The following is a 27,481-nucleotide window of genomic DNA, read 5'->3' as shown; positions in this document are numbered from 1 at the left end:
CGCAAAGGGCAAAGTGTTCCAGGGGCAGGAGCTGCCTGTGGGCGGAGGGGGCCGAGAGAGGCCACTTCCACCAGCAGACTGACCGCTCCCTCAGCCAGCCAGCTCATGCCAGGCCCTGCCACGATACGGACCTCTTGCAAGACCGTGAAACAGCAAAACAAGATTTGCAAGTTGTGTTTTGAGAACCGAAGGGGAACGGGAGCTCTCTTGGGCCCCTCCGGCAGAAACGCAGACACCAAACAGCCGATTCCAAGTTTATTCTGCTCGTAAACTTAAAACTGGGTTACAAAGCACATTTTTTTATTTAAAAAAAGGAGAAGAAAAGGAAAGAATGGCTGCAGCTCGTTTGTTCTGGCTCCGACCAACTGCTGGTGATATCATGGAGGCGGCCGACACGGCCTCCCGAGAGATTCTCAGAAGGGTCACACAAACGGGATGCTTTAGCTCCAAGGCTGAGGCAACAAATTCCACCTGGGAGGGAAATGGGTGTGTGGAGAATTTGGAAGCAAAGATTAGCCTGACTCCCTCCAGATGTTGCTGGATTGGAGTTCCCATCAGCATCCCAGAATATCAGCCGTGCAGATGGGAGTCGGAGTCCGGTAACATCTTGGGGGATGAATGGACGCAGATCACTTCCTGCTTGCCAAACACCCCTGGGAAATACCTGGGGGGCAATGGGCTGGGGGGGGGGAGGCTGAATGAGAGAGACAGGAGCAGAGGGAGGCTGGGAGACTAAACTCCGGCTGAAGAGGTATGTTCCCACAGGTGTGATGGGAGCCCAGGTGGAAGCAGCAGAATTCCCTTGCACAGCGATAGCTTTTCATCCAACCCCGCTCCCCAAAAACTGAACCCGGAGCTGAAGTTGCCTTCGACAAGTCCCATTTCCTAATAAAAAGAAAGCTACATCGTTTAATCCTGACACTCTGAGCGGAAAGCCTCGCTCGTCCTCTCCGTTTCTGTCGTTCCAAAGGCTGGCAAGGCGTTTCTCTTGCCAAAACGATTCCAAAAAACAAAAAGGGGAAGAGGCGAAGTCGAATCGCCCCTCCAAAAGGTTACCTGGATTCTCAAATTAAGAGCTAAACTGTGTGTATGCGCTCGGGGGAGACGCTTTAAACACTCATTTCTAATAACTGGAACTTAAAAGCAAAAAGAGACAAAAACTTGAGGCCGGTGGCTTGCGTCTCCCCCGAGGTGCGTGGAAACAGAGGGACCTAAGAGTTTCTTTTGTGGGTGAAGAGGGACGGCAGACCAGCCTTCCTGGCATGGCACTTGAGTCCGGGGCGCCATCTTCGGCTCCTCACTGCTTGGCTGCCTGACGCCCGGGCTTCTTCTCCTGCTGTCCTCCTCGGCCGCTGCCTGGGATCCCCCCTCGTCCACGGCCGCCAAACACACCTGGGGGGGGGAGAAGAAAAGAGGAAGGGGCTGAGCTCAGGGGAACCCCTTTGCCACTCACCTAGCCACTCTGGGTGGCTCCCAACCGAATATTAAAAACACAATACAGCATTAAACCTTAAAAACTTTCCAACACAGGGCTGCCTTCAGGTGTCTGCCATGGGGCCCAGATTAAATCGACCGGCAGGCCGGATTAGGCCCCCGATATGGAATTTGGACAAGACTGTGGCGTCTTTATTCTCTTAGGAGGGATTCAAGGGGTCTTACCAGGAAAATATTAGAAGGCATTTCAATCGGAATAGGCCAGATTGAATTGTGTATTTTCTGAAGAAACTCACACGAGTTTGCAAGGAGTTTTCTGCTGCGTAAGAAGGGGAATGCACTCTGCTAAGTGGGGAAACTTGCTCGCAGGAGTTAGGAAGGATGTTAATAAACAACATATCAAGGCCGGGAGCCCCCTGAAGTGGGAGAGTCCCCTGCCGCCCCCCGAGCTCCGCAGAGGGGCTCACCCCGGCCAGTGCCGCCAACTCCGCGCCCCTTCTGCTGCTTCTGCTGCTGCATCCCGCCGCGGCCTCTCCCCTTGGACACCACCTCCTCCTTGACCATGTCGATGATCTCGTCCGGGATGCGAAGGTACTTGATGGTGCTGCCGCGGATGTAGCACTCCGGCATCCGCCAGAACTTGTCTCCGTCCTGCCCAAGAAAAAAGAAAGAACGCGTGAAACCAGGACCAAAACGGATTAAAAAAGAAGACGACTCAAGACAGAAATAGAATGAAAAGAGCCAGTTCAATAATACAGTGGTATCTTGGCTCCCAAACGCCTTGGTTCTCAAACTCCAAAAACATGGAAGTGTTCTGGTTTTCAAGCGATTTTTGGAAGCCAAATGTCCAATGCGGCTGTCGGCTATTGTTTCTGCACCAATCAGAAGCCGCGCCTTGGTTTTCGAACTTTTCAGAAGTCACACACACTTCCGAAATGGATTAAGTTTGGTGATTTGTTTTTGAGGTGTTTTCAGTTCATTTGTTTTTGTGACTGTGCGGAACGCAGTTCAGCTACTGATGGATGGATGGATGGATGGATTGATTGTGTGACTGTGGAAATGGATAAAAGCCCCCCATCCAAACAATGACTGTCATGAGTGCAGGTAAGAAAAAATAATAATTTTAATTTTTATCATCTACAATACTGTCCTATTTATTTTATAGTACAGTGCACTGATTATTGCTTTCACTTTATGGATCAATGATCACGTTAAATTGTTGTTTTAGGGGTTGTTTTTTAAAGTCTGGAACGGATTAATGCGTTTTGCATTACTTTCTATGGGAAAGAAGCCGCCTTGGTTTTGGAACGCTTTGGAACGGACTTCCGGAACAGATTAAGTCTGAGAACCAAGGGAGCAATGTACTGCTCTCTCCCCCTATCTTTCTTCATTTGAACGTTTTCCTGCCCAACTGGAGGCAATCGCAGGCAGGCTGCCTCCAGCCCCTTTGTTTTGGAAGCTTCGTGCTTCTTGTTGCAAAACCGGCTGACACAAACGCTGTCTTTTTAAAGCTTAAGGGGAAACCCCATTTCTAATCCTGCCCCCAATGTGGTTTCTGCCAACCTGCTTAGCTCTGCGCTAACATTTACCTCCCTCTCTTCCGGAGGAGAAGTTTTGTGCAAAAATGGCTCCTCCCCTGCTGAGCTGAAAAATAAAAGGAGATTTCCCCCACCCGCTTGCGACTGACGTCTCGCCAGCGCCAGAGCCCGGCCCTCCCATCTCCGAGAAGGTTGGGCTGGAAGGCAGCGCCACCTAATGGGCAGCGGGCAAACAGCACCCCACCAAAAGGCAGAAAAGGGGTGCTGGTTTGCAAGGCAGTGTGGCGCAGGGGTTAGAGAGGGGTTCCCAAATTTGTGAGAGCGCTCCCTGGGAAGGCGGGATTGTGCTAAGAGGCCCCTAATGGGCTGGCACCAAAGGTTTGGATGACCCTCAGACTGGGTTTTTTTCTGCTTTTAACTTACTTTATTGAACTTTAAAAAATAACAACACAAAATGAAAATTATCCATAACATCCATTGCCTGCTCTCAAACTTCTGCACCACACTTTTGGAATAAAAATCTGCTCGTGCCACAGTCATTCTCAAAATCATTATTATGGATAAGAAATCCATTGGAAAACAAAAGGAGCAGCTCCTAGCTCTGCTGGATTTACAATGTAGAGCACAACTGCAGTATAAAATGGCCATTCGGAAAGTAGTAAGCAATGCAGTGCATCAGTCCCAAAATAAAATTAGAAACGAGTCTCTTCCATGTGTACCTTAAGGAGGTATACAAGCACAGGGAGACGTGTGAGCTTGCAGTATCACTTGAAGATAATAGTAAAAATAATATAAATAGTAATAACGCTTACCCTGGACGTGCAGATGACTTCGCGCAGGTTGATGTTCATCCAGTTATCACAGCTGACCAGGTGACCATTGTACGTCTCCCCATTCTTCAGCTCCACCAGCTGGAAAGAGAAGGCGGGAGAGTAGATGAGGGAACTGGGCACCCAGAGCACCAGGATATTGGGGAGGAGGGATGGGGGAAACACGTGAGGCCCTCCAGGTGTCGGACAACAACCCCCCTCCGCATTCCAAAAACACCTCTCTGATCTAAAGAGGCATTTCCCTCCCTCGCTCACACAGCCCTGGAGGCCTTTTGGGCAACATTTGACCCCCCCACAGCCCTTGCTTTGCCCTCCCAAAGCCCAGGACAGGGGGACCGTGGTTCCCAAATGCCTGAAAACCCGGAAGTGTTCCGGTTCCTGAACAATTTTCAGAAGCAGAATGTCCGATGTCAACGATTGTTTCCAAGGCGCCTGCGCCAATCAGAACCTGTGCCTTGCTTTCCGAAAACAAAAATGCAAAATAAAGAGCAAAAACAAAAGCACTTAATCCGTTTCGGAAGTCTGTTTGACTTCCGAAATGTTCAAAAACCAAGGCGCAGCTTCTGATTGGTGCAGGTGTCCTGGAAACGAGAGCTGACAGCCGCATCGGACGTTCGGCTTCCAAATTTTTATCAAAAACTGGAAAACTTACTTCTGGGTTTTTGGAGTTTGAGAACCAAGGTCCTGCTGTATACCCCACCTTTCCCTCCCAGGAGTTCAAGGCAGCACTCATACTTCTCCCCCCTTACAAGGCAGGCTAGTTCCCAGGTTTCAGTTCAACACTCTAACCGCTACACAGCGCTGGCTCTGGTTTGGTTCTAGATTAGTGTCTTCCCCCCGAAAGCCAGTTTTCTGTATGCAGGAATTTAAAAATGAATAAAATGGGAGGTGCATCCAGCCAGTCTGAAATTGTACAGCTCAGCAGCGCGTCAGCCGCCTCCTCTGCAGTTTGACTGAAGGCTAGACGCGCCCCGGACTCACCATGGGGTGGTTCTGCGCCGTCTTCAGCAAGGAGAGCGGAAGCTGCAAGAGGGGGGCAAATTGGGCAGGTTGAGAAACACACCTGGCAGGTAAAGGAGTCTTCACAGTCGAGCCGACCTTAATCGTTGCCATGCTTTTCAGAACCTAAGCAGAGCCCAGCTGGATCAAGCCAAAGGGTCCTGCCCTCACACTGCCCACCCAGAAACCCCAAAGGGAAGCCCCCCATCAAGACTTGAGCATGCAGCCGCAACTCTCCACACTCGAACCACCCTGAGACCTCTGGGTATAGGGCAGTATACAAAGTCAATAAATAAGAGGAATTGTGATTCCCAGCTGAACATAACCCTCAGCTTACTGGGCATCGGGGGGGGGGCGCAGCAGCCCCCATTTCCTTACCTTGGAGGGAGGGAAATAAGCCCCCCTTCCATTGCCTTCCTCTAGCAATCTTACCCCAGTAAAATTCACTGAACTCAATGGGGCCGACTGCTGAATGAATATCTGGAAGATGTGGGGAGGGAACCACTTTGGCTGTATCCAAGGGGGACCCCCTCCATTGCGTCACACTAATGCTGCAATCTGGTAAATGCCGCCGCACTCAGTGGGTCTCATCCCTAAAGGAACCAGCTTACCTGGGAGGCGGGGAGGAGCAAACCCCTTTCGCTTGACCCAAGCCCCCTCCCCATGTGAAACCCCCACCTCCTTGTTTGACATTTGCACTGCCATCTGAAGCACATGCCTACTTTGGGCACACTCCATTGAGCTGAATGGGTCCTGCCCCATAGTGACTCAGTTTACCTGGGGTGGGGCAGCGGGAGGGAGCCCCCATTGCCTTACCTGGAGTGGGGAGGGAGAGGCCGCTCCACTGCCTTCCTCTAGCCCCCCAGGCTAGAAGATTCCCACTTTTCCCCTTCCCAGGACACTCCATTGAGCTGAATGGGTCCTGCCCCATAGCGACTCAGCTTACCTGGGGTGGGGGCAGCAAGAGGGAGCCCCCATTGCCTTACCTGGAGTGGGGAGGGAGAGGCTGCTCCATTGCCTTCCTCTAGCCCCCCAGGCACCCACGTCGCCCCTTCCCAGGACACTCCATTGAGCTGAGTGGGTCCTGCCCATAGCCAATCCCCGCGTGAGCCCCCCCTGGTTTGACCTGGGGCGGAGAAGCCCCTCCCCGCGGGCTTACTCCCGAGTAGACCCTCCCGCTTTGCCCAGCCTCACCATCTTCCTTCCCGCTCACGCTGCTGCTGCTGCTGCTGCTCCGCCGCCCCAGCAACGTCGACTTCCGCTTCCGGCTTCCGCCCGCCGAAGGCTTCGGCCTCAGCGCCCGTCCAATGGGGAGCCTCCGGAGCGGCGGCCGTAAAGCGACGGCGGGAGCGGCGGCCGCGACAGGGTCGCAAAGAGGCCGGGTCCGCTTTACCCAGCAGGCCCCGCGGCGGAGAAAGGGGCGCCTTGCCCACAATGCAGCGCGGCGGCTGCCTCTGCCTCTGGCCAAAGAGGAGGAAATAGGAAATTAATAATATATTAAAATAAAGATGGGCCTCATTTCATTTTGCGGGGCGGTCTTTCTTGAATAAAAAAAAAAACTAAAATAAAAAATAATAAGCAGTTTTTTCCTGAGCTCCTACTTGGCATGAGCTCAGCTCATTTTCTTTTCTAAAGACTTTTAAACTAAAACCACAATTTCACTTTTTAGTGTGTTGCAAAATGGAAAACAAATATGCACTAACTGTATCATTGTGTGTGGGTGATTTTCATAGTTGTTTGGCTTTTTTGCAAGCGGCTTCCCATTGTTTTCTGCAGAAAAAGCAGGAACATCATCATCATTTTTAATTTCTGTCTTACAATACTGAAGGCGGTTTACAAGCTGAAGAAACAAAAAATGCACATCTTATAACCATCAAATGCAATACAAAAATGTGATAAAACACCTTTACAATAGGCAGCCTACATCAAAAAAGTAACATCAATTAGAATAGTATAAAATAATAATATCAACATATAAAAGTGAAACAGAAATCCACTCAACAGTGACAATAATATCTAAAGTATAATCAATCAAACAACGGCAAGTACATAAAACAATACAATACACACTGAGAAGCCGAGGGTGGGCAAGGCAGGGGGAAGGAGGCCTTGCCTGATGGAGTCTCACAAATCACAATACTGTCTGGAATGTATCTCCCCCTCCTGTTTCAGTAGCAAACAGTGGCTGGCAGGGCGACCTTGGCTTGAATTCAAGGAAGCCAGCGCTCCGAATAGACAGAGCGATATCCATCGGCCTTGAGAAGCAAGCAGGCGAGGGAGAGGGGAAAAGAACAAGGCTGACTCATGCTGTAAACAAAAATTGCCCTTTTCCCTTATGGGGGACACAAGAGCCCATATAGAGTCCTTAAGTGGGTTCCCTATTGGTAGAATAACAGAGGCCAAGCAGAGAATATTGAGAAGCAAAGCAGCTAGTAAGCCTGATCTTTATTGATCTGTTGCAACAGGGTGCTCCCCTCTCTTGCAGGAGAGAGGAGGAACCCAGAAAAATGGCGAAAAATGACTTTTGAAATTGCCACCCTGTAGATCAAGACCACCCTCAGAAACATCAGACATACATCACAGAAGGGGTGTAACCTAAGACCACCCCTCAGATACATCGCACCTACATCACAGAAAAGGCGATCTAAAACAGAAATTTGAATATTGTTTTCTCCTGTCTTTATCTGGCAGGTTACTTGGTTGGATTGCCTGGGAAGCCTGGCCAGTCTTTTGTAATGATAAATACTTAGTTCCTGGCCAGATCACAGGCTCACACCCTATTCAAACACCCTTAAGACAGGATTTGTGAAGGAAAAGACAATGGGGAGGCTTTTCCACTTTGACCTTGCAGAGAGAACATTTACTCAGTTTAGGAATCGAAATGGTTCCAGGTTGGCCTTCCTGTGCTGATCTATGTATGTGCTTGGTTGGCACACTTATGAACATTGCCATATATCTAAGACCATAAAATTCCTATCACACTCACGCTGATTTAATGGCACCCAGAAAAGAACCCCCCCCTTTGCCGTGGGGCCTGGCACCTGCTGCCTGTCCTCTGCCAAACTGACTCCGCTGCCCTTTCGACTTAAGCGGCTCAGATAGTGGGCAAAGGTCTGCTGCCTTTGTGGTTGAATTATAATATTGACTGGATGAGAACTCTGGCAGCTCCCCTCAGCGGAAGGATGGAAATAATTCTGGATTGGTGTTATTGTATATTGGCAGAGGTACCAGCCATAGCTGTCAAGCGTCCCTTATTTGGTGGGACAGTCCCTTATTCCAGGGCCATGTCCCGCTGCTGTCCCTTATTGATGATGTCCCTTAAATAAGCTACTGAAGGCAATGGGGCCCTTTCTATGTCCAGCTGTGCTTTGTCAACAACAAATTGTTGCTGTTTTTTGCTGTTGAATATATGCTATATGGTAATTTATGGACCTAATTGGTATCTCAAGCCATTTGCACGCAACAAAATATGTATTTTATCAAAGTAATTGTTGATCCCTTATTTTGGCTGCTGATCCCTAATTTTCGAGGCTGCTGGTCCCTTATTTTCAAATCTGTAAGTTGACAGCGATGGACGCAAGGGAGAGGGAGACAGGAAAAGGGAAGAGTGACACACAAACGCACACGCCCTCAGACGTAAATAGTGATGGGTTCTGGGTAGGGAAAGGGCTGTAAGGGAGGATAGAGGCAGGAAAAGGGTAGAGGGGTCTCAGAGGTAGCAAAGGGGTAGAGCTCTGTGGCCCCTCTGCCCCTTTTCTACTTCTGAGGCCCCTCTACCCTTTTCATAGCTCTGTGGCCCCTCTACCCTTTTCTGCCTCTGAGGCCCCTCTACCCCTGAGGCCCCTCTACCCTTTTCATAGCTCTGTGGCCCCTCTACACTTTTCAAACCTCTGTGGCCTATCTGCCCCCTTTCTACCTCTGAGACCCCTCTACCCTTTTCATAGTTCTGTGGCCCCTCTGCCCCTTTCCTGCCTCTGAGGCCCCTCTACCCTTTTCCTAGCTCTGTGGCCCCTCTACCCCGTTCCTACCTCTGAGACCCCTCTACCCTTTTCATAGTTCTGTGGCCCCTCTGCCCCTTTCCTGCCTCTGAGGCCCCTCTACACTTTTCCTAGCTCTGTGGCCCCTCTACCCCGTTCCTACCTCTGAGACCCCTCTACACTTTTCATAGCTCTGTGGCCCCTTTACCCATATTCTACCTCTGTGGCCCCTCTACACTTTTCATAGCTCTGTAGTCCCTTTCCTACCTCTGAGACCCCTCTACTATTTCATAGCTCTGTAGTCCCTTTCCTACCTCTGAGACCCCTCTACACTTTTCCTAGCTCTAAGGGGTAGAGGGGCCATAGAGCTATGAAAAGGGTAGAGGCGTCTCAGAGGTAGAATGGGGTAAAGGGACCATAGAGCTAGAAAAAGGGTAGAGGGGTCTCAGAGGCAGGAATGGGGTAGAGGGGCCATAGAGCTATGAAAAGGGTAGAGGGGTCTCAGAGGTAGGAACGTGGTAGAGGGGCCATAGAGCTATGAAAATGTAGAGGCGTCTCAGAGGTAGAATGGGGTAGAGGGGCCACAGACCTATGAAAAGGGTAGAGGGGTCTCAGAGGTAGAAAACGGGTAGCGGGGCCACAGAGCTAGGAAAAGGGTAGCGGGGTCTCAGAGGCAGAATGGGGGCAGAGGGGCCACAGAGCTAGGAAAAGATCATTACAATAAGTCATAACTTTCAAAAGGAAAGATGTTTGGGAGTTGCTGGGAGCCGCTCTTGCCCTCCCCTCTCCATGGTGAAGCGCGGGTGCCGCTCTAGGCTCCTCCTTGGGGCGGGCGGTGACGTGGGGTGGGCGGGGCCTGGCCCGGGGGGGGGCGGGGCGCGCAGGCTGGCTGACGGGCTCAGTCGCCTCGAGTTGGCCGGGCAGGAGGGAGGGAGGCCGGCGGGCAGGAGCCATGGAGAAGCCGCGGCGGCTGGTGGTGGTGACGGGTAAGGGCGGCGGGCGGCGGAGGGAGGAGGGGGCCGGCCGGGGTCGGTGTTTTAATGGGGGGGGGACAGAATTCCTGAGGGCGGGGGGGGAAGCATTTAAGGGCCGAACTTTGTCCCCCCTCGAAATGCGCCCCCCCACCTCCCGCGACCCCCGCCTCTGGTTCCCCCCGCCTTTGGTTCCCCCCCTTCCAAAGAAACGAAAGTTCTGACTTGTCACTAACTTGCAATTTGTTTCTCTTCCTCCCCTCCACTTTTTTTTTAAAAATCCACTCTTGCCTCGTTTAATTAATGCTCAATAATTGGCCCCTCCCTCTTTAGATTCTGCCTTTCTTTTTCCTATTTTTTTTTAACTTCGCTGTTCTCAAAATTCTAAATAAATAAATAAATGCTGTGATTTCCCGTTATGTGATTGAAGAAGCAACAGTTTAATTAATGCTAATTAATTGGCCCCTCCCTCTTTTGATCCTTCCTCTCTTTCCTGTTTTTTTTAACTTAACTCTTCTCAAAATTAATAATAAATAAGCGCTGTGATTTCCCGTTATGTGACTGCAGAAGCAACAGTCAGCCCCACCCAACAGAGCCCTCTAGGATTAAACTCTTCCTTTTTTCCATCCCCCTTTCTTTCTGCTGCTTCTCCAGCCCTTTTAACTCCCCTCCCCTGAATCATCTCCCTGAAATAATCTCTCCTTCCCTCTTACTCATTTTCTTTTGACCCTTCCCCTGAATGCCTTCTCTCCTTCCAGCCTTTCCAAAGCTTCTCCTCCTTAACCCCCCCCCCAATAACTATATTTATCATCGCCTCATTTGAATTGTTACCTACTGAAATTTTAAACCAGATCTTCTGGGAAAGTGGAGTGAAGGGTGGTTTGGGGGGGGGGCAGGAGAATAAGATTCCTAGTTGTGTTTTTGTGAAAGTAATCCCTGGGCAATTTAGGGCGATTGTGTGAGAATTATGTTGCATATGTGGTTGAGCAAAGCTCTTTTCGTTGTGTGTTATTGAGGGGGGGGTGTCCTCTTGGCTAACATTCATAAATTATTGTTTTTATTAACAATAAAGGCACAGTGTTACTGACACCATTTTAAGGTGGCATATAAACAGTCAGGTTTTTTTGTTTGTGTGTTGGAAGAAAATCAGATTCCCGTTGTCATGCTCTGTGTTTCAAGGCTAGCTTAACTTGCCCTGGGAAAGTCCCATGGAAATTGGCTCAGGGTCTGTTGTTGTGTCTCTTGTCTGAGATGTGGGGGGGGGGGGAGGCTGGCTTCTTCGCCAACTCCCCCCTCTCCGCTTTCTGGGGGCGGACTCCTTTTTCCCTGCAGCTGGAGACCTTGGAATCAAACGCAAACTCTGACAAGTGGTTGGACGCACAGCCTCCTCCTAATTCCCCAGATTCTCCCCCCCAAAAAAAAACCCAGCTCTGAAATCACGCCTAGGGGGAGACGGGTTGGGGGTGGGGAAGCCAGAGGAGTTGACTTGCAAGAAAGGAGTCCAAAAATGTTGCTCCCGGGAGTTTTCCTGCAGTGGGTTATTCGAAACAGCAGAGTTGTGTCTGAGAGAGAGGAGGGGCCGGAGAAGGCTGGGGGGAATGAGGCACAAAAGGGGGTGGGATCTGGGGGGGGTGAGCAGAGAGATGGGAACAGCCTCTGGACTGGGGGATGGGGCTCAGAGGAGTGACGCGCTTCTTCCCACCTGCGCTTCCCCGTCATGGGAGTCAGCAGCACCCCCTGGACCAGCTGGGGTGGCCTGAATTCGAACCCGAGACGCCCCCACTTGGCTCCTGGCAGTGAAAGAGGTGCTGGTCTTTGGAGCCCCATTGCTGAGATCTCCAGCCCAGCATGTGAAGCTGTTCTGGCACACCTGTGGAGCACGACTGCCTTGCAGACGTGTGGAAAGTAAAATTGGATTTATTTTTTATTTATTTTTTGCAGAGGAGACCTTCCTTTTCTTGCCGCAAGAGGAGAGCACTGAGTGCCACAGGCATCACGTCCACAAGTGTGCGCTCTCTCTCTCTCTCTCTCTCTCTCTGTCAAGATAATCTGGCATTTGGGAGCAGCTGGCTTCCCGCTAATTAGCCAAGGAGGCCTCTGGTGAGCCCAAACACCCAGAAGGACTCTGAAACACTCTATTGAATTCTTATCTGATGGCAGGCCTCTCTCCTTGGTTGTGGAAGGAAGAATGGAGCACAAAAGGAGCCCTCTGTCTGGGGGGGGGGGGGGAGGGTGTCTGTCTTCCCTACACACACACACACACACTGCAGCTATGTAGCAGGCCGGCACCTGTAGGATTATCAGGCTGAAATTGTGCTCTCGGAGTTATGGCTGTTATTATTTACAGACTTCCTTGGTTTTTTTAATGAAAAAGGGAGAGGAAAGGTTGACAATGCTTTTCTTGGAACAAATAGATCCGGTTTTTAGGTTCCCTGATCGTCTGTAGGATGACCTTTGGGTGACCGGACTTGGAAAGCTTGGTTAAAGTTGGCTGTCTTTCTCCCTCGTTCTGGGTCGAAAATGGCGGGCAGGCAGGCAGATTGGAGCCATGTAACTTCCTGCAGGTCCCTTTTTATGAGTCTGAGGCTGCGTTGGAACTGCCAATATGAATTGCCTTCCTTGTGTCTTAAAAGTTTCTGAAGAAGCAGTGCATGCACACGAAAGCTTATATGCAGAACAAACTTAGTTGGTCTCTAAGGTGCTACTGGACAATTATTTAAACTTTATTTATTTCGACTGTGTCAGACCAACACGGCTACCTACCTGAATCTAGGATTTTTTATTTATTTGGGAGATCTCACTCCAGGAAACTGGCACTCACCTTCATAGCCAGCATCCCTTTGTCCTAAGGGTGCCCAGACCCCAATTTAATGCTTTCTGTAAAGGGGTACACTGGTCTCCCCTAAACTCAAGATCTTTGCGGGGGGGTTGGTAAATTCTGGCCCTTATGGGCACCCACAAAGGAGGCATGCATGTCAACAGAAGCTTACTGCCCTATCTGTGCGGTTTTACCAGCCTTGCAAATAGCAGCTCGCCTATGGTGAGTAGAGACAGGCCTCCAGACAATCAGGTACCAATACTTTGTGCTTGTAATAAAAAAAATATTGTCATGTCAGCAAGCTCCTCCAGTACAGTAAGGAAAAATCTGACCTCTCACAGGTCCTGGGCGACTTAACCATTAGCTGGGGTGCAGAATCCAAGACGTTCTCATTCAGTAATTACAATTATGGGTTGCTAGTTAACTAAAGTTACTCATTACTGAGCCAAAGGGGCATTCTTAGCAGAATGCTGGTGTAACCTTTGCGTCTTGGGCCAATTCTTACGTAACGCAGCTTTGTCAAAGGAAATGTTTACCAAGTAAAAAAATCTGGTCGGGAGGAAAGAGCGCTGGACTTCAGACGCCATCGACTTGAGCTCAGATTCCATCGGGGGGTAAGAAGTTCGCTGAGAAAGCCGGTCTCTGCCTGCCTGTCCTACCTTAGAGGGTTCTTGTGAAGCCAGAGTGCAGGTGTGTGCTTGCATTCTTGTGTGTGGATTTGATTGGCAACTGGTACACTCATGCCTGGGCTGGCAGAGCTTGACCGCAGCAGTTGCCGACTTCCGTGTTCGATGACTGCAGTGCAGTCTCTGTGAGGGTTTGATCCAGAATCTGCAGTGAGTGCCGAATGCTGCAGCATAGTTGCTGACAGGTGCCTGTCTGCAGGAACACCTCCGCCTGGGTGTTAATTTTAATACTGCATCTAAAAGTCCATAGCCGCTTAGGACCAGCTTGTTGCCTTGATCTCTTTGATCTGCTGAGTTGGCAAAGACTTGCTTTTGCAACTCATCATCATCATCACTTTTAATTTGCATGCCGTCTTTCTATCTTGCAATACTTAAGATGGTTTACAAGCTGAAGAAACAAAGAATGTACACCGGGGGTCAGCAAACCTTTTCAGCAGGGGGCCAGTCCACTGTCCCTCAAACCTTGTGGGGGGCGGACTATATTTTTTTTTGGGGGGGGGGGGAGATGAACAAATTCCTATGCCCCACAAATAACCCAGAGATGCATTTTAAATAAAAGGACACATTCTACTCATGTAAAAACACGGTGATTCCCGGACCGTCCGGGGGCCGGATTGAGAAGGCGATTCGGCCAGATCCGGCCCCCAGGCCTTAGTTTGCCTACCAATGCCTTATAACAATCTAATGCAATACAAAAAAGTGAGAATGAAACATAACTTTAAAATAAGCAACCTACATCAAGAAAGTAACATTCAGCAATCATTAGAATTGTATAGAATCATAATATCGGCATATAAAAAGTAAACATGAATTCACTCTTAACAATTACAATAAACAATTTCTAAACTACAATCAATAAAACAATGGCAAGCCAGGGTGCGTAAAATAATACAATACAAATTGAGAAACAGAGACTGGAGGGTGGGGCAAGGCAGGGGGAAGAAGGCCTTGCCTGATGAAGTCTCTCCCCTCTTGGAAGAAGTGAATCCCTTGGCGTGGCAGGACCCACACTTTGACTCAGAGAATCATAGAGCTGAGCTGGAAAGGGACACCGAGGACTGTCCAGTCCAACCCCCTGCAGTGCAGGAATAGACAGCTGTCCATCATCAGCACCAGGCTCTCAGCAACTGACCAGAACTCCCTGCTTAAAACAGTTCTTGTTTTGGCAAAGACACTCCAGAGCACGTAGAAGTTGCATTTTCTCTCTCTTTCAGGACAAAGGTGCTTCTGCTGGTACAAATATCAGTGTTTGTGTCCCCATCACTTGCACGAGGGAGGGGGGAATGGAAATCTCTCTGGCTCAGTTTTGAGGGGGTATTTTTGTTTTGTTTTGGGGGGGCCTGGGGAGGTGGCAGGAAATGTATTCCCAAAGTGGTGTGTCCCAGGAGAATATCGAGGTCAACAGTATCAAAAACAATCCAGTGGAACTTACTTCAGAGTAGACCTGCATAGGATGGAGAATTTTAGCGTGGTTTAGTGGTTAGGGTGTCACACTAGGACTCAGGAGACCAGGGTTCAAATACCCCCATCACTGGGTCCCCTTGGACCAGTCACTGTCTTCTCTCTCAGCCTCGTCCTCCCTCCAAGGACTGGGGAGAACTCTGCTCACTGCCTTGAACTCCTTGGAGGATGAAGTTGTGGGTGAGAGATGGGGAGGGGCGGCGCATGGTTGGGGGAGACAAGCTGTGGCTCTGCCCATGTTGTTGGACTCCACCAGCCATCACGGCTTGGCGGTCAGGATGGGGGGAGTTGGAGTCGTCAAAGATTTGGAGCCCCCAGATCCAGGCTGCCAGCCGTGCTGGAATGTAGCCAGTGTCCCCACTCAGCTGTGAGGTGGCCAGGTATTCAGCCAAGCCTCCCTGGCAGGGTTGTTCTGAGGATGGCAATGGGACAGGATGGTGGGAGGGGGGAGTCCGCCTCGCTTGGGGACGCTCAGACCCGCCAGCGAGCCCAGAGCCACGTTGGTGAATCCTCTGCTTGTGTCGTTCCAGGGTTTGGCCCGTTCGGGGAGCATTCGGTCAATGCCAGCTGGATCGCGGTTCAGGTAAATGGCGCGAGTTCTCAAGGTCTTTGTCCCGTAGAAAGTAATGCAAAATGGATTCATCCATTCCAGACTTTTATAAACAACTCCTTAAACAAGAATTTAACATGAATTTTACTATCCAACGAGACCCTTGATCCATAAAATGAAAGTAATAAACAATGTGCTGCAGTCACACAATCAACCAACCAGGACCTGAACTGGGATCTGCACAGTCGTCGCAAAAACAAGACAGAAAGAGCTGCAAAAACAAAAACACAAAATGAATAGCAAAAACAGAAAGACCTCAGCGTAACGCTCAAAACGGAAGTGTGGCACCCAAATTGGAAGCGTATAACACTCAAAACGAAGCACATTTGGCTTCTGCACTGAGTCCGACCCCTGGGCCATGTAGCAACTGAGATTCTAAGCGAGGCAAATTGCGAAATTGCGACTGGAAGCCTGGCTCCGAATTTAAGGTACAGCCGATCTGCTGAACGGGAAGTTGGTGCCCCCCCCCTCCACTCCATCCCAGTCCCCTCCCCTTCTAAGTCAGGAGCTCTGGGAATATTCCTTTTTCTGAATGCTTTCAAATTAAACTCTGAGCCCGTAATCAATTGCAGCCGACTAATGGACAGCCAGCCAGATGTCTGGGCCATGACTGTGTTCGCATCTCTCTCCTCTCTCCCCCCTCTCCTATTCCGCCCCCTCCCCTCCTTCAAAACCAGCTTCTTGTATTTGGCAAGGCCCTGGGCTGCAGGTGAGACGGGAGAATGCCTGGGGAAAGGTGCTTTGACACCTGAACTTTGCCTCCAACAATAAGGGGTGGGAGATCACACTTGGCCAACCAAGAAAAGAAGATATGGTGTAGGGGTGGGGTTGTTCTTAATCAAGCCTTTGCCATACTTGACATGCACCCTAGAATTATTCTTTAATGGAATACATCTTGACTTTAGTTTAGAAACATAGAATTGGAGAGGGCCACCTAGTTAAATGCCCCCCAGCCTTGCAGGAACCCACCTTTTGCCCAGTGTGGGGCTCGAACCCCATGCCCCCCAGATCAAGAGCCGCCTGCTCTTCCCCAGCTGAGTTGCGCCAGCTGGCAGTTCCACAGAAGGGCCCAAGGCCTGCCTTCTTAAGGCGATTCAGGCCCTCTGCCTGGTTCCCTGTTCTCGCAGTGAAGGACCCACCAGAAGGCCCTTGGGAGAGGGACCCCGGTGTCCGGGGTGGAGACGCTCCTTCAGGTCTACTGGGCCAGCTAAAGAGGCGGATTGGCATTTGAGAGCGTGAGCTTGCAAAAGTGGCTCCGCTGAACCCCAGGAAATGGTCTCCAGTGGGAGTGAGTTCCACAGTTCAACTGTGCACAAAGGAGGGCTTTCTTTTCTCTGCTCAGCGCTGTGACTTCTGGTGTTAGTTGAGGTGTTAGCCCATGTTCCCCCGTAGTCTGATTTTTAAAATACAGAGCTCAATTTTATCAGCCTGGTTTCTTTGCACTTGGGGAAACTCAGACAAGTTTTATATTTCAGTAGCGGACACCAATCCTAATGTAGCCAAGTTCCTCGCTGTGTCCTTCAAAACGAGGACATGTTTGTTAAAAGGAAAGATAAGGAGTCTGTATTTTGAAACTCCTTTTTTATTGTGGATTTGGTTACATGCTTGTGTTAAAAGTCACCGTCTGTGTGCATGCAAAGAGCGAGGGTGTCCCCTCTGCTGTGGTAGCCTTAATAACTCCATAGTATATCTGAAGTCTATATCGGAGAGAAATTTGGTTCAGCTCCTATTTAAAGGCGCCCCTTCCTCATTCCTGCTCCCCAGGTGAACTCGGATGCAGCCATCCTTCGAAAGTTGCGCTTCTCAAACATTTTGCAACACAGTTCTTCCCCCCTGTGTTAAGGGGAAGGAAAAAGTTGCATGCTTTGGTATCGTTTACCGTGAAACATGTATGTTTGGAGACAAGAGCGTTCAAAAATGAGCAACGTTAGGGAAAATTGATTTGGGAAAAGGGTGCAGACAAACATGTTACTGTACTTTTCCGTATAAGACTAGGGTTTTTTTACTCTAAAATAATTTTAAAAAACAGGGGTCGTCTTATACATAGGGGGCCATCTTCCCCCATTTTCATAAATTTGAGTCCCCAAAAATATATACACGGAAAAACATGGTAATTTGGAGGAATCGGCAGTAAAATGTTGATGAATTTTTGGAAGGGCTGTTCGCGGTTAATTTTTTAAGCCTGGGAAAATGAGAAACAGAAATGGAACCCCCCCTCAATCCCTAAATGTTTATGGCCCCTCCACGGAGAAAAATCCCTGGCTGGTTTCATCTCGAGTCTCCAGCACCATCTCAGCCGAAAGTTTTCCCCTGCGCTGTTTTCTTTTGCCTCTTCCCCCGTCCCAGCCTGGAGGGGCCCCTGCAAAAAAAGAGGCGGCCCACCCCAGGCGGCTTTTGAACACGTGCAAAGTGGACCTTTGTGTCTGCCTCAGACAGGACTTCATGGAGCTGACTGGACACAAAGACCTGTGTCTGAGTTTCTGAGTTCCAGACGGTGTGATCTGCATTTTAATAGACACAAAAATCAATTAAACAATCTTTGTAAATCCTCCCCCGGCTCTCGGGGGGGGGGGAGCACACTAAGCAGGTTCCTGCTTTAATAAGTCTTGGGCGTCCTGCATCCGAAAGCTTTTGAAGGAAAAGAGAACTGGGGGGGGGAGAAAGACTCCCCCTCCAATTCCTTTTCTCCTGTTTAAGGGATTTATTTTTTGTCTTCCCCTCCAGGGTTGAATGTGTGTCTCTCACCCCCCCAACCCAGCCTAGAACTGTCCCAACTCGAAAGTGCTCAATGGATCTTGGGGAGATCCGCAAAGCCCCCCTGCCCTGCCTTGACAGTATTATGATTATTTTATATAATATTTCTATTGCATTTCCGTTTTTTAATATTAAAACGCAGTCTTATTGTTCACCCTACTTTTTGCTCATATGAGCTTATCGACTTCCCGCCTCCTGGCTTTCAAAACTCATCTTTATATCATAGCAATTGCACACCCTCCGTTTCCCCTTTTTTCCATTTCTGCTGCTCTCAATTTTAAATAAGTGCAAAAAGGCGTCAATCTTGAACATTGCAAGACTTCTTACAACCCTGCCAGCGCTGACGGAATTATTAGAAAGCGCACAGAGCCTGCTCGCTCCTCCTGGCTCTTTTACCCCATTGAAGGTGGATTTTTGCATCTTTGCAGAGCGAAGGCGCACAGCTCGCCGTTTGCAAAATTCCCAAAGGCTTTCACTTTCCCAAGCCGAATCGGCTCTTTTTTGCTGGGACAGCTTTTGGGCAAGCGGGCCGTTTCTTTTTCTTTTATTTAAAAAGCTGGCCTGTGGTCCGGCAGGTTGCCGGGGGCCCAGGTGTGTCCTGCGGACTGTGAAGTTGTTGGGGGGCTCCTGCTCCCCCCCTTTTCCAAATCCCTCGGAGGAGGGAGGTCAGAGCAGCGAGTCTCCCCATCCCTCCGAGACAATCACTGTCAGGACGTCTAGACAGACCAGATAAGGATATTAGATTGGCACAAAGCGGCCCATTGTGGAGAGGTCAGGGAATCGGTCACACACGTGGTTTCCCCCTTTCTGCATTTGTCAGGTACGCCCAAGGCAGCGGGGAAGAATGTTTGGTGGCGGGGAATGTGGCCTCTTTCTCTCTCCCCCCCTTTTAATAATCCACGCGTGGTTTTAAAAAATAAAATACAAATACAAAATAAAATACAAGTGTTGTTCCTTCCAGATTTAGCAGGGAAAAACAACAGCAAGCCAAATCCAGTATATCTTTCAGCAAGGAGTTAGTAAAGTACACAGGAGAGGAAGCCAAGTGTTCAAACCTCAAGGAGAGAGACAGAGAAAGGGGGAAAGGGGGTTGTGGGTTCTTGCTTGAACTCTAAGCACCCCAGATGCGCTGGTGTTTAAAACAGAGACCCCCCCCCCAAAGATCCAGTTTATTTAATTTCACGAAATTCATTTCCCGCATGTAAAACGCACACCAAAGCGGTCCATGAAAATGCTGAAACGATATAATTATCCCTTAGTAAAGCTTTCCAAAAAAGTTAACGGAGGCTAGGAACAGATCAAACGTCCCACCAGCTTTCTGAGCATCCGGGAAGCCTTGTCTAAACAGAAATCTGTTCCGTAATCCTGTCCTCTCCGCGGCCGACCAGAATCTCCAACGGGAAGTTTGCAAGCAGGTTTTTGCAGAAGAGCACGTCCCTCTCCCGTGGCTCCCAGCACCTGGGATTCTGCAGCCTTGCTGCCTCCATGGGAGCGTTGGGGCCGTCGGTGACCCCCTCCTCCTCCATGGACTGGGCTGGCCCTCTCTCAGAGCCAAATAGCTTGGCAGCCGTCCTGCCTCCTGCAGCAGGGAGTTCCATAGTTTATCTCTGCTGCGCAAATAAGTCCATTGTCTTTTGTTGTTGTTTAGTCCTTTAGTCCTGTCCAACTTGCCTGCCCTGAATTTTCTGGTGTTCGGCTTCAAGTCCTAGCCTCCAAATGTGTTTGGGAGAGGACTGTGTTGACCTTCAGGCAGGGGAGGGCATTCTTGAGGTGGCCCCCTCCCCAATTCATCTCCCTACTTGGCACTTGGGACCCTCTTTAAGCCGTGCCCCTTCTTCCCAATAGTGAGTCCTCAGCAAACAAGCCCTGTCCCTCCTGTGAGTTTGTCTTTCTCTCTGCTTAAAAATCTCTCCCCCCCCCCCCGCACGTTGTTCTCCTTTCCAGGAGCTGGAGAAGCTGGGCCTCGGAGACGACGTCGACCTCCACGTCTGCGAAATCCCGGTGGAATACCAGGCTGTGGAGCGGCTCATCCCTGCCTTGTGGAAGAAGCACAGCCCGCATGTGAGTGAGTGAATGGCCGGGGGGCGGGGGGGGGGGACACAGCAGCTGGGTGCCCACAGGAAGCTGCCTTACATAGAGTCATCATCATCATCATCATCATCATTTATTATTTATACCCCACGCCACTCTGGGCGGCTTTTGACAAGAGATTAAAAACACATTAAAAACTTCCCTAAACAGGGAATCTGCCTTCAGATGTCTTCTAAATGTCAGGTAGTTGTTTATCTCCCTGACATCTGAAGGGAGGGCGTTCACAGGGTGGGAGCCACCACCGAGAAAGTCCTCTACCTGTTTCCCTGTAACCTTGCTTCTCGCAGGGAGGGAACCGCCGGAAGGCCCTCAGGAGATGGACCCAGGTGTCCGGGTATACTGGGTATACTGGGCGGAGGCCATTTAGGGCTTTCAAAGTCAGCACCAACCCTTTGAATTGTGCCAATGGAGGTCTTTCAGGACCGGTGTTATGTGGTCTCCACTCCCAGTCCCCAGTCTGGCTGCCGCATTCTGGATTAGTTGCAGTTTCGGGGTCACCTTCCAAGGCAGCCCCACATAGAGTGCATGGCAGTAGTCCAAGCGGGAGTCAGACTATTGTGCCCACACTGGCTGGCAGCAGTGACTCTCCTGGGGTCCTGACAGGACATCTCTCCAAACCCTTCCGGAAGGTGTTGGAACCATTTCCCGTTCTCATGAAGTGTCCTGGGTGCTTAAGCAGAGATTCCAGCGTTGCAGGGGGTCGCTGGGCTCTACAATTCCGTCATTCATAGCGCAGCACCCATTTAAATAAGAATATAGGACGCTGTCTACTTAAGTGGGGTCATACCTTTGGTCCATCTAGCTCAGACCTGGCAGCAGTTCTCTTTCATAATACAATAAGGTAAAAGAAACTAATCTAAATAAAAACCCAAAGCGAGAAAGAGAGAGGGAGGGAGGGAGGGAGGGAGAACACCAAAGGGAAGGAAAACCAAAAATAAAGAGAGAAGAAAAATAAAAAGGACACCCCGTTTTCTGCCTGTCAGTTACGTAAAAGAAAACATTTGCTGTATGAAAGCTGCCCCCTTTTCCTGGCAGCGGTTCTCCAGGGGTTTCCGGATGTGGCGGGGAGGGAGGGATATTCCACGCCCGTCCTGGAGAGGCGGGCGGTGGGCGCAAAGCAGCTCCTCTTCCCCTTGCAGCTGGTGGTGCACGTGGGCCTGTCGGGCATGGCGACCACGGTGACGCTGGAAAAGTGCGGCCACAACATCGGCTACCGCGGCCTGGACAACTGCCGCTTCTGCCCGGGCTCCCAGTGTTGCGTCGAGGGGGGGCCCGAGTGCATCGACTCCGCCATCGACATGGAGGCCGTCTGCAGGAGGGTCTCCACCCTGGGGCTGGACGTCGCCGTGACGATATCGAAGGATGCCGGCAGGTAGGCGGGGCAGAATCCCGGCTGGCAACAGAAGGAAGCCCCCCTGGTTCAGTGGTAAGGCTGAGCCCCACACCCTGGAGAGCCTCTGCCCCTCAGTGCAGGCGGTACAGAACTAGGCGGAGGGAAGGGCCTGGTCTTCTCTGTTGCGGCAGGGAGTTCCGCAGTTGAACAATTAAAATCAGTTTAGCAAAGGCTAGAGCAGATCAGGACCTCAATGTCTTACGGAGCGCCTCTCCCCATGCGAACGGATGCTGACCCTGCGCTTGTCATCCAGGGACGCAGGTGGCGCTGGGGTCTCAACCACTGAGCCTCTTGGGCTTGCTGATTGGAAGGTCAGCAGTTCAAATCCCTGCAACGGGGTGAGCTCCATTGCTCTGTCCCTGCTCCTGCCAACCTAGCAGTTCAAAAGCACGCCAGTGCAAGTAGATAAATAGGTACCGCTGCAGTGGGAAGGTAAATGGTGTTTCTGTGCACTCTGGTTTCCGTCACAGTTTCTCATTGTGCCTGAAGCGGTTTAGTCCTGCTGCCCACACGACCCGGAAAGCCGTCTGTGGACAAAGGCCGGCTCCCTCGGCCTGAAAGAGAGACGAGTGCCGCAACCCCATAGCTGCCTTGGACAGGACTTCACCGCCCAGGGGTCCTTGACCTTACCTTACCCATGCCCCCCACTCCCTGAGAGGTCCAGAGGGCATCAACACGAGAACAGGGCCTTTTCTGCGGTGGCGCCCCGTCTGTGGGATGCTCTCCCCAGAAAGGCTCACCTGGTGCCATCATTGCAGGTCCTTAGGCAAAACCAGTCCTCTTTACCCCTGAAATAATCTATTGCCTATTAAAGCTGGGGGGTGGGGTGGGGAAACGGGACTATCATTATGATTATTTTATTATGCTTTTTGTTGTGTTTTTACTACTATGAGTTCTTCATGTTGGCTCTCTGAATAGAGGGCAGTACACTGCAAACCTGGACAACTGTGTTCCGGTTTGTGAACTTTTTTTGGAAGCTGAACGTGCTCCGCTTTGAGTGCCGCACGTCCGTTTCGAGACTGCAGTACATCGTTCATTGCTTCCATTTTATGGCTCAATGGTCTCACTAGATAGCAAAATTCATGTTAAATGGCTATTTTAGGGGTTGTTTTTAAAAGTCTGGAACGGATTAATCCGTTTTGCATGTCTTCCTACGGGAAAGCGCGCCTTGGTTTTGGAACGGACTTCTGGGACGGATTAAGTTTGAGAACCAAGGGACCACTGTAAATCAAATTAACGCTAGCGAAGCGAGAAAGCCGTCCCTGCAGAGAGCCCCGTTCTGCCGTTTGGCTCCGAGTTCTAATCCCCGGCTGCTTCTCCTCCTTGCAGGTACCTCTGCGACTTCACCTATTACACCTCGCTGTACCACAGCCACGGCCGCTCGGCCTTCATCCACGTTCCCCCCCTGGGGAGACCCTACAGCGCCGAGCAGCTGGGGCGAGCCCTGCAGGCCATCATCGCGGCGATGCTCAGCGACTTGAAGCACTCAGACAGCAACATCAATTGCCACAACGAGCACTGAGGCACGAGCCCCGCGTCCCGCCTGCTCCCTCGCTCTTGCACTTCTGGAAAAGAAACTTTTCTCGCAGTACCTTGGGGCGGGCGGGCGGGTTTTCCTTCCTGATTTTGAGCCACAGGGCCCTCTCTGTGTCCGGTGATCAACGCTAACTCCCCAAGAAACGATTTTGCACCCTCTTTCAATTCTCCAGGTCCCCCCTTTCCAGACACAACTGGAGCAGTTTTTATTTTTGGATTGCCGCGGAGGAGTCAAGGGGTGTTTTTTTTAATTGTGTGTCTAGGATTTCGGAAGGGGGGGTGGCTTATGCCTCCTGCAATATCCAAGAATCCAAGCCCCAATTTGTATGAAAATTTTTGCCTTCTGTCTCGACTTGGGTTTTTCAAAAAGGGTGCATACAAAAACGTTGTAGCTTAAAGCGGAGGGCAGCAGAACGTACTCCTGCCCGGGGGAATTTTCTAACCCCTCGTCAAGGGGGTCAGAGCTTTCCACTCTGCCAGCCCCCCAAACGCCTCTGATGCCCTCTTTGGGGCAGGAAAGGGGGTGGGGTGGAGAGAGGCCTCCTTTGCTCTGACCTAGTTTTTTTTTGGGGGGGGGGTGTTGTTGGAGCAGATGACTCTGGGGTCCCCTCCCATTATTATTTTTTTTAAAGAAAGAACGGACCTCTGCATTACTGCCTTTTTCAAGCCTGGCAACTATATACCTCTGCATCCGAAGCGCACACCTTCTCTTCGGCTGGGTCTTGCTCCAGGAACTGGGGGCTGCCTTCTCCCCCCCCCCAACACCCCCCTGAGCCCTCTTTTCCAGTGCCTCGAAAGCTAGATGCTGCTCAGACTCCCCCAAACACCACTTTGTACCTTAGAATCTCAGCGTGGTACTAGATCCCTTTTCTGAACTTTTTTTGCTGTGTCCTGGGAGAGGCCTCTGGAGTAAAACTGGAATGGTGCCGCCTCCTTGATGACACTTCCTAAGAAGATTTTTTTTGGGGGGGACGACAATGAAGATGGAGGGGGAGACACCCCTGAGACTCGCCCAGACTCCTTTTCTCGCCTGGCAGAGCTGTCTCTCTGTGGTTGGAGCAGAAGATCCAGCGGCCCCTGTCTGGAAAACATTCTGGATTCTGGCAAAGGAGGGCTGCCCTTACAAGTATTGCAGGAAAAAATTTGTACTTTTCCTCTTTTGAACATGGCAGGATGAGGGCGCCACGCTCAACGGAGAGCTCAAAGAGTCTCGTTTTCAAAACCAGCGTGCCAACTTCGCTCTAAAAAAGTCACGGGGCGTCGCAGACTTAAAAGGAGACGAACCCGAGTGTTTAAAAATCCCGAATGGAGTTGGGTGTCAGACTCTCCTGTCAAAATAGAGCTAAATGACTAATGTCTTGGCTTAAAAGGAGAAGGAGGAATCTGTTCAAGTGGAAATACGTGGATCCTTCTCTTCCCCCCTCCCTTTTCTCTCTTTTTGTAAAAGAAAAGTTGATTGCTATTTGAATCTCTTAAAATCTTTAATTGGTTCTGCTTTCTCTAGTAACTCTCAGTGAGAGTTCCCCAAGGGCCTGCCTGCTTAGCCCAGTGGAATTGTCTTGGCGAGCGAGAGCCATGGAGCCGCTTTCTGGCCTCGCAAATGGGACAAGTGGTGGGGGGCGGCTTTCTGGAGTGTGAAGATCCTTGTATATCTGAAGTGTCTTGACTCTGAGCCCGTAGAGTCTACAATGGCTCCCGTTTTTGTTTAGTACAGGGATCTGGGTGGGGGGCGCGATCTGTGGCCGGCCAAATGTCGTTGGAGTCCATCTATTGCCCCTGACAGCTGCCTGTCCAACTCTCCAGTCTACATGGTGTGACCAGAAAGTTTGGTGAAGGGTCAGAAATCGGACAGTGAGAAATATTTGAACATACATGCCTTACAGGCCTTCAAAGTAGCCCCCTCATGGTCCAGATTGTAGCTCAATGAGAGAAGACTGGGCCAGTTTCAAGCCTGGCTTCTCCAGGCAGAGCTGGGAATTCCCATCTTCCTGAAATCCTGCCAGTCAGTGTAGAACTGAGCTCGATGGACCCAGGGATCCGCCATGGAGCTTCTTCCTGGCTTCCCCTGAGCCACAAATTTGGGAGCGCGCTGTTGCCACTTGGGTCCTCCTTTTGGGCTCTCCTGGAGAGAGGAGGCTGGGCTGGGTGGGCCTGATCCGGCGTGCTCTTCTTAGTTTCCTTGTGGAACCTCCATAGGCAGAGCCAGCTTCCCTTCGGACAGTGGAGAACAAGAGCAGAAGGAGGCGGCAGCTGTGCTCTCATCGTGAGGACAGGGTGCTGGGTCTAATCCAGCAGTTTATGATTGTCCTCCCACAAACACTGCAGTCCTCCTTCTCTCTGGCCTGCGCAGTGTGCTTTTTCCTGTGTCTGCCCATGTTAGTCCTGTAGGCTCTGGGTTTCCCAGAGAATTTCCAATCCGCCATCTGTCTCCCTTTTTCCAGTGCCCTAAATCGCCCCCTTCAACCTTGAGAGTGCCAGATATTCAGGAATCCCACCTCCCATCATCGCCAGTCAATCGATCAACCCGTCTCCTTTAGTGGAATATGCCTACGATTGTTCAGTAGAAAGGAAACCCTGGAGAAGTCGGTGTCATTTAATCTTGCTTTCAAGCATGAGGTTTAAATATTTCTGGTGGACTTTTGCAGTAAAACGAGACATGTGCAATGGGTTTTGATCTGTTTCATAGCATATTCCAGCTGGCAATTTTGCAGAGGGCATTTCTTGTAAGGGAAAAAGCTCTCGCTCCTGAAAGTCCCACCATTTCATTCTGTTCCTCCATTTCTGGGCCGCTTTTCACTTGCGCAAGTCACAAAGTGACTTGCAAACAAGACTAGAACATCACGACGACAGCGTAAATCACATAGAATAATTACCAATCGTCAGTAAAACAACTTTTCTGTAAAGCACTATTAAGAAAACAATAAAAATTAAGCCAAACAGCAGCTACACCCCTTCCTGTTCTGGCTGAGAGCTGAGGATCCAAAATGCAGTGCTGGGAATGTCTCCCTTTTGCAAAGCCTGGAGAACGGCTGCCTGTCAGTCAGAAGCGCTGAGCCTGACTTCTACAGACGCCTTCCTCTGTTTTTATGAAGTTGCTTCTGTTTTTCCATCTCAGGAATCCCACAAAAGCTCCACACTGCCCCCTCCTCACTTTTACATTGCTAGCTAGAATATGTAATTTATTTTATAATCTTACAGTTTTCACAAATAATTTGATTTGGGGTGGAGGGGGGAAGGGAGAGGGAGGGGCGCACCACTGTTTCTCCGAAGAACCTTCACTTGGGTGCTGATTTGTTTTTAAAGTTGCATTAAAAGTCATTTTTATTTAAGCCGTTACGGAATTAAATGCGTGTGATTGTGTTATTATTTTCCCTTTTTCACCTTCTCTCTCCTGTCCAGTTAAGTTTGCAGACTCATAAAGTATCCCCGTTTGAACGGAAATAAAAAAGCTTCTGATAATTCAGTTCTCCAACCTGAAAAATGTGTCTACTGCTGGAAAAGCATGTGTGAAAACTCATATATTGGTGAAAAGGACATACCAGTGATAATAATATAGTGGAACCTTGGTTCCTGAACTTAATACGTTCCAGGGGTCTGTTTGCCTCCTAAAATGGTTCGAAAACCAAGGCACGGCTTCTGACTGGCTGCAGGAATCCGCACTGGGTGTTCGGCTTCCAAAAAACATTCAAAAACCGGAACAATCACGTCCGGTTTTTGATCGTTCAGGAGCCGATTTGTTTGGCTCCCAAGACGTTCAGGAACCAGTTTCATTTCTATTGTATTGCAGAGGGTTGGACTTGATCGATCCCTTCCAACTCTGGTTCTATGATATAAAAATAGCGGAAAATTGTTTGCGAAAACTCTGGAATGCATATGAAAATTAATGGGGAAACAGCCAGATGGGCAGGGTACAAATATATTATTATTAAGCCCATTCAGAAAATTTGCCAGCCTTTTAGAGTGGATTTATCCTAAATCTCCATACGAAAACATGTATATTTAGGAGAAATCTGTGCTGAAGCACTGCTGCATGTGTGTGTGTGTGTGTGGACACTTAAAATAATAAAACAGTAGCAAAAGTGATGTTGGGATGTGGTGAGCGGAGCTGAAGAGTGGAGAAAGGAGAAGTTGAGAGGGACAGAGACTTGATTCAGACATGTGTGCCCGCTGCTACGCAATATATGCCTGGGAGCAGCCCTGGGAGGCTGGCAACACCATTCGTGGAGTGCAAGGGGAGGAGAATCACGGGTGGCTGGGAAGGAGACCCTCCTCTTTGTGGTTTCCACATCCCCCTCAGCCTCCCCCCCCCAAAATATTGATGGTGCAATGTGACCTTTGGGGGGGGGAAGGCCCACCTAAGCCAGCCCCCCTGCGCTTCTGCAA

At 50.1% G+C, this 27,481-nt stretch overlaps 2 protein-coding genes across 2 annotated transcripts; one reads left to right on the top strand and one right to left on the bottom strand.

The window, feature by feature from the left end:
• Nucleotides 1–242: 242 nt before the first annotated feature.
• Nucleotides 243–6,098, bottom strand: LSM4 (LSM4 homolog, U6 small nuclear RNA and mRNA degradation associated). The gene is made up of 5 exons (XM_083484261.1): nt 5,996–6,098; nt 4,784–4,825; nt 3,785–3,883; nt 1,902–2,085; nt 243–1,392 (listed from the first exon to the last, which is right to left on the bottom strand). Exons 1-5 carry the CDS (start codon nt 5,996–5,998, stop codon nt 1,298–1,300), a joined length of 423 nt encoding a protein of 140 aa, XP_083340387.1. The 5' UTR covers nt 5,999–6,098; the 3' UTR covers nt 243–1,297.
• A 3,523-nt stretch (nt 6,099–9,621) lies between these two features.
• Nucleotides 9,622–26,444, top strand: PGPEP1 (pyroglutamyl-peptidase I). The gene is made up of 5 exons (XM_083483520.1): nt 9,622–9,764; nt 15,245–15,297; nt 20,023–20,139; nt 21,309–21,541; nt 22,892–26,444. Exons 1-5 carry the CDS (start codon nt 9,731–9,733, stop codon nt 23,082–23,084), a joined length of 630 nt encoding a protein of 209 aa, XP_083339646.1. The 5' UTR covers nt 9,622–9,730; the 3' UTR covers nt 23,085–26,444.
• Nucleotides 26,445–27,481: the final 1,037 nt, after the last annotated feature.

This window comes from Podarcis liolepis, assembly GCF_965112155.1.
Source record: "Podarcis liolepis genome assembly, chromosome: 18".
NCBI lineage: Eukaryota > Metazoa > Chordata > Lepidosauria > Squamata > Lacertidae > Podarcis > Podarcis liolepis.
The sequence above is the reverse complement of the archived record's forward strand: the minus strand, read 5'-3'. Positions and strand labels throughout refer to the sequence as shown.